General features: G+C 40.3%; 1 protein-coding gene across 3 annotated transcripts in view; it reads left to right on the top strand.

Annotated features, from left to right (window-relative positions):
- LOC306650300 (contactin-6) overlaps window positions 1-12142 on the top strand; it is a 299252-nt gene that overhangs the window by 125493 nt on the left and 161617 nt on the right. For all 3 annotated transcript variants that reach the window (XM_079122186.1, XM_079122184.1, XM_079122185.1), the window contains exon 3: window positions 7006-7132. In XM_079122186.1, the coding sequence (XP_078978312.1) occupies window positions 7006-7132 (127 nt within the window). The remainder of the gene's footprint in view (window positions 1-7005; window positions 7133-12142) is intronic.

Below are 12142 nucleotides of genomic sequence, written 5' to 3'. Positions count from 1 at the left end.
AGGGACTCTCTCATCTCATCGCTCCGTGAAAGCTCAAGTTCGCCTGGGCCTGGCCCACGGGATGCAGGTAGAACCCGGGAGAGGTCCTCGTTCTGTCCACCTTTAGACAGGGCCTTCTAAAGTACGTGAGTTCAGCCCCAGCGACTTCCTGCAAAAGAACGTGGTAACCAGGCTCTCTGTAGTTTTGTGTCACTGGAGAAAAGAAGAGCAATGAGCCCTGATTTTCTCGCTATGGTTTATTTAGAGCTGTTATTTTTTTTTCCCCTCAAAGTTGTTTGATTTGCAGAAAAACAGACCCTCTAGAGGAAACGCCTCAGGTATTCCAGAGGCAGGTCATGCTAGAAACTGAAAACCAAGAATGGAAAAACTCAGAGCCGGGCTCGGTGGCTCACGACAGTCATCCCAGCTGCTGGGGAGGCTGAGGCAGGAGGATCATGAGTTCAAAGCCAGCCTCAGCAAAAGTGAGGCCCTAAGCAACTCAGCCAGACCCTGTCTCTAAATAAAATACAAAATAGAGCTGGGGATGGGACTCAGGGGTTTAGTACCCCTGAGTTCAATCCCTGGTACCCCCCTGACAAAAGAAAAAAAAAAAAAAAAAAAAAAAGAATAGAAAAGCTCAGGACGTACTTTCCTCTCTCATTTATTGCTTTTCTCCTTCATGTTGCTGCCTCTCTATCCCCCACGTACTTCATCCTTTGTCTTAGTTTAGACAAGCATCCTCTGCCACCTTGTGAGTTTTAGACAGACAGCTGTTCCAACTTGTAGTACCAGTCTCACTTTATTCAGAGACCAGTGTCTCTTAATATTGTCTCCAAATTCCTAGGAGAGAGACACAGCTCCGGTCCAGTCGGCCATCGCCAGGGGATTGGGGTGAAGGAACTCAGACACACCAGTCCTGCGGGTTCAGAGCTGCTTCCCCATGAAGTGTTTCAGGGTCTGCTCAGAAATGCCAAAATGAGTGCTTTAGAAATATTCAAGAGTCACGCCATCCTGGAATGACAGCGAACTTTAGACACTGACAGGTGTGACCCACTATCGTAGTCATACCTTAGGACTAAAAAAAAAAAAAAAAAAAAAAAAAAAAAAAAATTAATCCTACGGAAGATAATAGGGAGAAAAAGCCAGGGCAGAATTCTATGCACGTTTGCAGTAACATTGTATGATTTTTCTTTTAATCATCCCTTAAAGCATTGATTTTTCCGTGTTCATCCATTGCAAAATTCTTGCTTCACTGCCAAAGAAAACACATTGTCATCGTAGGTGACTTTACGGTAGGTTGGGTCCTCAATGCAATTATTTAATCACTTGTTATTACAAGAGCTTAAAAACACCACCCCTCTTATCCTCTGATGCATTCTTAAAGCAAAAGTCCTTGAAAAGCGTTTTGATTTCTTGTTTTCAACATCAGATTATCACAGGCTTGGTACAGAAAACCGGCATTATCTTTCCTTTCCGATAGACTAGCAAAGCAACAAAAACCTGCCATTATTTAATCATGTCATTACAGTGTGGAAAACACCTAACAACTTACCAGAAGATGAAAGAAGAACCACTTGAAAAGTAGATGTTTTATTTATCAAATGGTATAATTCGCACTCTTAAAAAGTGGATGATAAACACATCTCCATGATATTTCTTGGCCGATAGTGGTTCCCCAGAACCTGCCTTCTCTGTCTGGCAGTGTGAACAGAAGTGTTTTACAAACACCTGACTCTTTGGTTCCTTTGCTCTTCTGACAAGTGGGAACGGGGACGAAACTATCACAAAAGGTTGCACGAAATTTAATTGAGCCCTTGGTGTGCCAAATAGTCCTTTGAAAACTACGAATCACTTCTCAAATATATTGGTAAGCCAAATTATACCCCTAATTTGGACCACATAAAATTTAGATGGGACTTTTCTCTAAGAGAAAGTAGAAAAGTTCAAGGAATGACATCTGCCCTGTGTCTCTTCTATGCCCGGCACTACATTTGTTACTTAATAGGCATTATTTCAGGCCAGTTTTCTTTTTGTAGGGAAGTCAGGAAATTTTGAGTTGGAAATTGCAAATTTGCAGAGCTCTACAAAAATGCACAGAGTCTGGCATGGTGGTGCATGCCTATAATCCCTGCAACTCAGGAGGCTGAGACAGGAGGATTGCAAATTGGAGGCCAGCCTCAGCAAATTAGGGAGGCCCTAAGCAATTTAGTGAGACCCTATCTCAAAATTTAAAATATAAAAAGAATTGGGGATGTAGGTAGAGTTCAGTAGTAAAGCACCTGAGTTCAATCCCTAGTACCAAAAAACTAACAAATGAACAAAAAAACGAAAAAGCCATTCTTATTTTTAGCACCAAAAATTTGGTTACCATCTCAACATATATGCTTCCCATTGCCTTTCTTCACTTTTTTAAAGAAAAAAACCATCAGTTTGTTCCTTCAGCATAATTCACATTAACTTTAATTATTCAACGTATGAAAAATTATGCAAAGAAAACAAAAACTTTATTCCAGATAAAACTCGCCCCAGAAATAATTATTAGCATTTGGTACAGTTATAGCCATCATTCTCTGACTGTAAATCCAAGAAGATATTTTAGTGCGTAGATGGATAAATGCATAGGAGACAAATTTGTTCTATGAAAATGAGATCATGCCATACAAAGGACCTCAAACGTTAAGATTAAATTGTAGTTTAGTGCGACCAAAGGAAGAGTAAAGCAAAATAAAAAAAAAAAAACAAGGGCTGGGGTCGTGGTTCAGTGGTGAAGCCCTTGCCTTGAATTTGGGAGGCACTGGGTTCGAATCACAGCACCACATAAGAATGAGTAAATGAATGAATAAATAAATGAATGAATAAATAAAGTGTTGTGTCCATGTACAACTAAAAAAAATTCTAAAGAAAGAAGAAAATTTTCAGCTGGTCATATACTATTTGAGACAAAGATTTTCCTAAAAACAATTCTTCTGATTTTAAAAGATTCAGCATAGAATAACAAGAGGGCAGAGTGTTTATGCATTTAAGTATACTTAAGTAGTACCTGTGTGTGTGTGTGTGTGTGTGTGTGTGTCTGTATTTACAAGATTTCTGCAGTGAAAGAAAAGATTAGCACACAAACATTTCTGACTCTTTTCCCTGTATCACCCCACATTTTCTATGAATTTTGTTAGGCTTACAGTACTCACGTTTATAGTATTCGCATTCTGTTCTACAATTAAAACTACTGTGACTCTCAAGGGTAGGTGTTCTGTTGGGGTAGTCAGTGATCACTTTGGGTCTTCCTTTGGTCCTGTGATTTGCATATTGGTTCATTTGTAACAATGGATTTCATGGATGACTGATCTTTCTAAAAATAGTTGCTCATTCTTTTTCTTGGTACCAGAGGTTGAACTCAGGGGCACTGAAACCACATCCCCAGTCCTTTTTTTTTTTAAATATATTTTACTTAGAGACAGGGTCCCCCTGTGTCACTTAGGGCCCTCACAAAATTGCTGAGGCTGACTTTGAACTCAGGATCCTCCTGCCTCAGCCTCCTGAGCCACTGGGATTACAGGTGTGCTCCACCGTGCCCGGCTCACGTTATCTTTTTTAATTACTTTTTTTTTTTTTTTAACATTCGAGAGCATCTTTGGAATACCGTTATCTTTGAAATGCATCCTGGTGGGTGGCAATAGTCATGTTGCCCTATTATTAAAAATGATAATTGAGGATTTTCTGTTGGTTTCTCGGATGGGACACTAATGCCTTAAATCTGAACTGCATCTGATGTTCTCTCTTTGACTCTTTTGGATGATTTTCACTTTCACCCTGGTCAAGGCTAAGTCTCTCCTTGACCTTGAAGACCAGTCCTTCACCAGCACCTACCTGACGCTCAGAGTCTTCTTCCTCAAGTGATCCTGGAACATGACTACTCCTTCAGTTTACAGGGAATTTTCTTGATCTTATCTTCTGATACATTTGTTTGGTTCTCTAACTCTGTGATAGCAAGGTCTTTATTTGAGGCCGTCTTTATCTTTCTTACCCTCTCAGTTTTACTCCATTGCTGTGTTATCTCTGCTTTTTAAGCTGCTTTAATTGTAATTACCTTAAATCTCTATAGCACTAATTTCACTTTCAGTGTGCATCTCTTTTGATCCCTGCCTGTTATGATTCATTTACAAATTCTTAATGAAGTTTTCATTGCAAGTTGTATCCTTACATTTTCAGCCACCTAATTTGTTTAATTCTGTTGTTCATGAGGTTTTTTTTTTTTGTTTTGTTTTGTTTTGTGTTTTTTATTTTAGTCTGGACATTGTTACATTGTTCATAAAAACACATGTTCCAGGACTGGCGTTGTAGTGCCTGCCTAGCACTGGATTCCGTCCTTAGCAACACATAAAAATAAATACATAAAATAGAACTGTGTCCATCTATGACTAAAATAAATTTGGAAAACAAGCACATGCTCTTATTCTTCAGCACAAGGAAACTTTACAGTTCCTGGCTTTCCCTGATCAGGTTTTATTCTAGATCAGGTCATCTGTCTATCCGTGAGTGACATCTGCAGTGTGTCTGCATAGTTACAAGTCTCTCTTTTCATATTGTCTGTGCTTGAAGAACCATGTGCAGGAATTTCATCGATGACTTCATGGTAGGGATATAACTTCCTTTTCATGATATCTGGACTGTTGGCTCCTTCTTAGCTCTTCTGGCTTGGAGACCAGCTAGCTCATCAGAACCCATGTTTTGTAGTCTGAGAGAAGATAGAAGGAATCCCCGGGGCTTCTCTCTATTTTGAGAATTTTAAAATGGGTTATTAGAAGATCACTGGTGAAGGAGTCTCAGGTGTACGTCATTGGAAGATCCATCGCTTCTGTCCTGGACTCGGCGGTTGACAGGGCAGCACGAAGCTCTGACTCTGTGCCACAGACTCTACATCAACATTCACATTTTTTTTCACTTTGCCCTTTTCTCTCCAGAATCTCTTTTCACTACCATTCTGCAAGAAGAAGTGAAAAAATAAGAACGTACAATCCATGCTCATTCTAGTCCCCTGATCTCCAGATCTGGAGATAGTGCTACGGCTTCCAGAACATCAGTATGTCACCTGTCACACTCACAGGGATGGGGGCAAGATCTAACCTGAGAGTCTTTCACTTCTTTGAGTGTGAACATCCTTGGTCTTTTGGTCCAACATTGATTTTGCTGTATTTTCCTTTTTTTTTTTTTTATGTCAATCAAAAACATTGGGATATGTCCCTTTTCCCATTCGGATATTGTTAATTTCTATTTGCTTGTTGCCTGTTTGTATGTATCATGTCTTGCATTAGGTATAGGAGTTAAAACTCCTGTAATGCATCTTTACTCTGCTTTTTCCACCAGCCTTTGCAGCCACGCTAAGATGTAGGACCTAGTATTGCCCCTTAACAGACGAGGCATCGGGTGATCAGAGTGGTTAAGTACCTTGCCCAGCTTTTGTGGAGCTAATAACTAACTAGATTGGAATTAAAACCTTTTGTCTTCGTAGACTTCAAGGCCAATAATGGAATATACCGAAATTACAATTTGAAATAAGTCTAATAAAATAATTCATTTTACCTGTGTACAAATATTCTGGAAGATGAATGCAAATGGAGCTGATATAAGTGCATGGGAAAGACAACGGAGAAAGAATATGGAGACCTAGATTCGATTTCTGATGACAAATGTGGAAGAGATAATTCAAATTCCTGGGTTTCAATTTCCGCGCCTGTAATAATAATAAGGATAATGATGATGATGATGACTATCATAATTTGATGACTCTCCCTTCCCTGGTACTATGCATAATGTGACATCCTTTATAACATTAAATCTCAAAACAGCTCTCTGACAGAAATAATAGATATATTTTACCAAGGAAGACAACTGGCTCAAGTCCTCTGAGGCCTGAGTGATTTGGGGATACAGGCTTTTAACGGCTGGTTCTGCCATCTTTCTAAATGAGTGTGTATCTTGAATGGTCTAGAAGACATCTCCCGGCTTTGGGATCCTCTGGCACTGTGATCGATATCAGGGAAAATGACCATATCTTAACCGGGCACTCGGTGTCTCTGGTTTTGGTCAGATGGTTGCACATAAAAACATCTAATTTTATGTTTAAAAAAAAATGAGTACTGAGCTCTTTTCTTTTCCCTTTCCCTTCCCTCCATACGCTCTCAGTCCACACGGAGCCCAGTAAGGGAGGCGCCCATCTACGTGAGGCTGGGAAAGGAGAGTCACAGCATGGGCTGTTGAGGCCTCTAAGAGGGGACAGTGACATTCAGGCAGGGCAGGGGGTGTGGCCCAGACTGGGTGGCAGAGTCCCCGCAGGGCAAGAAGGACGTGCCAGCGATGCGGTATCCTGGCAAAAAAGGTCAGAGGCTGAGAAGGGGATGCTGGCATCGGAGCTAAGCAGGAGGACAGTCTCCATGGTGAGAGGACATTCCAGCCTGAGGTCCTGGGTGGCATGGTCATGTCACTCACTCTGGAATGGGGCACCATGTCCGAGCCCCAGTGGGGTCCGAAGAGCTGCCCCCCAGGAGGGAAGAGACAGCTCAGCAAGTGTGGGTGGGAGAGAGCAGGTATGGGACCCTGTGCAGGAGAAGAGGGCAGGGTGGTGACAGTGACAGAAACTGAGTTGGCTACAGGGGGGTGAACATATGCATTCATTTATTGTCCATCACGGGATCCAGTGACCTTGGGGACTGAACAGGGAGGCACAGATATGGACAGAGAACAACCTAGGATGGATGCACTGTCGATCACCACACACACACACACACCGCTACCGAGGTGGCCTCCGAACAAGAAGACAGTGGTCACAGTGAGGACACGCAGCGTCCAGATTGTGTCCTCTAAATACCATTCTCTACTGTATGGAGCCAGGGGTTCTTAGGGGGGAAAATGACGATTTCTGTAAGAGTGAGCCTGTCGCCACATGAAACATTGTCACGACGTGTGTAGACTTGACACTGTAACAGAGGCTCGGCTGGCCCCTTAGGTGATACTGTTCTTTCCTGTTCACAGGTGATGGTCCCTGGAGCCCACCTACGTTCATCCAAGAGCCTCAGGATGTCATTCTTCCTTTGGATACATCAAGATCTGAGATCATCCTGAACTGTGCCGCTAATGGTTACCCTTCACCCCATTACAGGTAAAATCCCGCCCTGGTCACCTCCACATTCTTTTCTTACTGATACCCAGCGTGCAGTAAAGGGGTTCAAGTGCACCCATTGAGGTACACCTCCGTGCGTTTTCCATGGCTGTACGGCTCTGCTCATCACTCAGGTAAAGATGCGGACACATCCTTTTTCCCCAGAGTGTCCCCTCAGGCTGCTTAGCCGGCGCTGATTATCCCCAGCCACCATCTCCTGGTGACCACTGTGGTGTGTCCGCCATATTGATTAGGTTTGCTTTCAGCATTTCTTCTGAGCAGTGCTGGTGGTTAGAACGCAGAAAGAGAGACAGGCCAAGGTTGGAGAAGATAAGGAGGGCGAACAGAGCAGAGAAATACTGGAGGAAAGAAACATAGAAGAGAAGTGGAAAGAAATAACAGGAGAAAACACAGGAAGGAAAGAGTTTTAGAAACACTCAGATGCAAGCTCATTATGCATCCCAGCACCACACCAATCTGTGAGGATTGCCCCCATTCCCCATGCGTAATGACTGTAAAAATGGTCCCCGGAAAGGAATTAACTACAATGGAAATTTAAATTCATTTTACCAAATAAAATTCTCTAACTTCACTACTAAGTCACATCAGTCAATTATTGATTATAGAAAAATAGGCTACCAAGAATACTGGCTAGGGAAGATAGAGTTCCTTTAGATTAGGTGGAGGGGAGTGAAGAGAGGGGAAGGGGTATGGGGGGTAGGAAGGATAGTAGAGTGAAACACACCATGACCTCATGTACACGTATGACTGCATGACCCATGTGATCCTGCAATATGTGCAATCAGAAAATGAGAGATGACACTCCGTTTACGTATGATGTGTCAAAATGTATAAATGCGTTCTACTGACATAGACAACAGATTAGAACAAATAAAATAAAACAAAAATAGATGTTGAAAACAGCTAGATACCTTTACAGGCAGAAAGAGGATTTGTGTTGTGGACAAAGAGGGAAAAAAAAATTTATCTGTCTCTTAAACATATTACCTGTGAAATAATATAATTATATAATATTTTCAGTTTTATGTATCCAGGTAGAATCAAATTGTGGACAGAATGCACAAATTAGCAATGTGTGCATATATAAATTATATTTGTGAAGATGATAAGGAGATTTTGCTGGTAAGAATTGAGTATACAGCATCAACACAGGAAAATAACACAGAAAACAATATTAAAAATGACTTTTGATGATCTGGGATTTAAAAGCATTTTCCAAAGGTTTTAATTTTTAGATGTGGAGTTGAATTGACAAAAAGCAATCATTTTAGTACATTTGGACGAAATCAGTTTGTTTTGTGAAATTTTTAGGTCATAGTTAAAATAGAATCTACATCAACATTTTTAGTTTGCTCTGAAATTTGTCTAAATTAACTAACTAAATGGCTTAAATGCCCAAAGTTGAAGCACTGGTATCTTGTGCTTTGTGGAGCTAACTTTAGGATCTCATTACAACAAATGACTGAAAACTTCATTATACTTTTTAAGATTTCCCTCTCTGAGATTCTCAAACCAATGCAATCCAACTGTTAGGGGAAGATTGATCACTTTACTAATTATCTCACTCCATTCAGTGGTTTTCCTTTAATAATGAACTAAACTGTCTTATTCAATGAAACTTTAAATATCTTAAAATCTTTTGCATGCATTTTTATGATCTCCTAATACTTCAAGTTGTAATTTTATTTTGGGGGATGCTAATTTATCTGACCATAGGAATTGGTAGGGTTTCTCAGAGAAGAAAAAGAAAATATATGAATCCCTATGAATTTTTTAAAAGTTTGCTAAATATAAGATAAATAAATCATGTAACTTGTAAAATATTTATTGACTTATAGTAGGTAGAAAGATATAAAAGTGGTTCTGAAGACAGTGTGCTAATTAGCACATTGATAAAGAAATAAACAGAGAAAAGACTATCAATTCTGTTGTTAAATGGACAACAAGGTATTCGTAAACTACAAAGCGAAAGGCAGGCAATGTAGCATCTTATTTCTAATCTCCTTAACCTGGCTCAGCTCATCTCTAATATTATTATAAAATACTCAAAGGCAAGGACTTAGAAAGAGAGTGAGAAAAAAATTACATTTTTAGGGCCTAAATGCCAGCCTGAAAAACCCATTTTCATTGATAATAAAGCAAAGGGCAGAGTTCTTTCAGATAATGTGCCTTGGCCACAGAATGGAAATTTTAGTTTTAACATGACCCTGTCTAACTTAGAGTTTACTTTGAAGAAAACTCACCTATAACTGCGTTCACCATAGATGATGTGAGCGCGCGCAGTGGAAGAATTTTACGGTCACCGATGCTGGCACTGTTTGAGGTTATCTGAGGACCCTGAAGTGCTACAAAGAGCCAGTGACTTAGAGCTGAGGGTCACTTATAGTCACTACTGTTATTCCATGGGTGAGCCTGGAATCATCGTTTCTTCCCGACGGCTTGAGCTTCCCTATCCATAATGTTTTCCTAAATTGCTTGCTTGCTTGATTGATTGATTGATTGATGATTGATGTTGCTGGGGATGGAATCCAGGTCCCTCTCATGTTTCTGAGGTGAGCTCTCTACACCCTGAGCTATATCCCTACTCCTTTTAATTTTTAAAATTTTATTATTTTTTATTTTGACCCAGAGTCTTGCTGAGTTGTCTAGACTGGCCTACAACTTGTGATCCTCCTACCTCAGCCTCCTGAGTGCAGGAATGACAGGTGTGTGCCACCCTGCATAGCGTTTGAAAAAGAAAGAAACCCCTAGTGAAATCTATTGCTTCAGAAGTTTTTCTTTTTTTTCCTTACATCGTAACATGGGTTCAAATTTAAATTCTTCAATGAGTTCTTCTTAAAGGAGTTGGGTGTATTTTTTTAAAAGTAGATTCAGTAAAGAAATAGAATCTCATGCGGGAAAATGGCAGTATTTTAAAAGTAGAACTTTGGAAACTGCATAAGAGCAGCTTTGTCTAAAGTCACTTTCAGCAAAGTAAACATCACATACAGAAGGTGGTTGAAAGCAGACACACAGAAATGTTAAGCAAGTCTGGTGGAGACGTTTGGCAATAAAGGAGAAGATGAAGTCCAGTCAGGGTGCTTTGCCCAGGGAAGCAAGTGGGTTCCCCAAATATGGTAGGCTTGCTTATGCCTGGAAAGTCTAAGAAGAGGCACTAGCAATGAGCCTAGTTCCTAGTATTTGATTTGGAAAAATGAAATATTTCTGGACAGGATATGATTTCTATATAGCATAGATTGTCTTTCAGGAAAAGGACTTTGAATTTCATCAGATTTCTGACACATGGCCACTGACCTGACCACCACATGCTCCTCCTTTCAGTGTTGCGTCTCCTTGTCATTGTCATCCTTCATTCTGCACGGTCTCTGGACTTCAGAGTCAAACCCTTTACACCTGGCACTCAAACTTTCTTTTTCCATCATGTCCCCAATTCAGCATCTTAACCACCTCGTGAGATAAAGCAGGATACGTATGACTGTGAGAGTTTTATAATGGATGGAAATGACATCTGTGGAAAGCAGATGACTGGTCCAAGGACAGACAGCAAAGGAAGGTCAGAGGTAGGACTCGGATTCTTTCCACACGGGCAACAGTCTCAAATCTCTCTGCAATCCCGTCACTCAGAAGATAGGCCTCTGTAGGCAGAACTAAAGAAGAGTAAGTTTTACCCTAAGATTCCATCTCACCCCAATTAGAATGGGTATTATCAAGAATGCAAGCAACAATAGGTGTTGGAGAGGATGTGGGGAAAAAGGTCCACTCATACATAGCTGGTGGGGCTGCAAATTAGTGCAGCCACTCTGGAAAACAGTGTGGAGATTCCTCAGAAAGCTTGGAATGGAAGCACCATTTGACCCAGCTATCCCACTCCTCGGCCTATACCCAAAGGACTTAAAATCAGCACACTACAGAGATACAGCCACATCAATGTTCATAGCTGCTCAATTCACAATAGCCAGACTGTGGAACCAACCCAGATGTCCTTCAGTTGATGAATGGATAAAGAAACTGTGGTATATATATACAATGGAATATTACTCAGCCATAGAGAAGAATAAAATTATAGCCTTTGCGGGTAAATGGATGCAGCTGGAGAATATCATGCTAAGTAAGATAAGCCAATCCCAAAAAACCAAAGACCAAATGATCTTTCTGATAAGTGAATGATGATACATAATGAGGGGTGGGAGGGAGATAAGAATGGAAGAAGGATGGATTGTATAGAAGAAAAAAGAGGGGTGGGAGGGTTTGGGGGAAGGAAAATAACAGAATGAGACAAACATCTTTACCCTATGTACTATGATTACACAAATGGTGTGACTTTACTTTGTGTACAACCAGAGAAACAACAATTGTACCCCATTTGTGTACAATAAATCAAAATAAATAAATAAATAACAGTATCTAAAAAACAAAAGAAGGATAAGTTTTGACAAACATCATGTCAATAACGTGCACACACACACACACACACACACACACACACACACACAGTCAGGGGACATTAATTAGCAAAACACTCCAAACACAGCTCCTAGCCACTACAATCTTACCGTGGGGTTTAAGCACCTTATAATGAAGGATGTTCCTGGGCAAAAGGTTAAGATTTTAGTTCAAATCCATTATGTTGCCTGCAATTTATAAAACACTAATTCATAGGCTTCAAATAATTAATTAAAACATATTTCCTCATTTTCATACTAGGAGAATACTCCCGGGTATGCAGTGACATTAGTAACATTGTACGACCATCACTTGAATTCATTAATACTATTTCTCCATTGATTAGAACATATTAATTAGGACAAAGCCCACACTAGGCGCTGAACCCCTGATCTATATGCACAGTTTAATAATCATTGTACCATAGTGATTAGAGTGATCACGGGGTACTGTGAAAAATTCATTTTCTGCAGCTAAGCCAACAACTTTGAATTTGTGTTGAAAAACAATTACTGAGCTTAATTAGGAGCATGTAATGATGACAGC

This window comes from Sciurus vulgaris (genome assembly GCF_902686455.1).
Source record: "Sciurus vulgaris genome assembly, chromosome: 19".
In the NCBI taxonomy this organism is placed as follows: Eukaryota; Metazoa; Chordata; class Mammalia; order Rodentia; family Sciuridae; genus Sciurus; species Sciurus vulgaris.
This window is presented reverse-complemented; position numbering and strand designations above follow the sequence as displayed.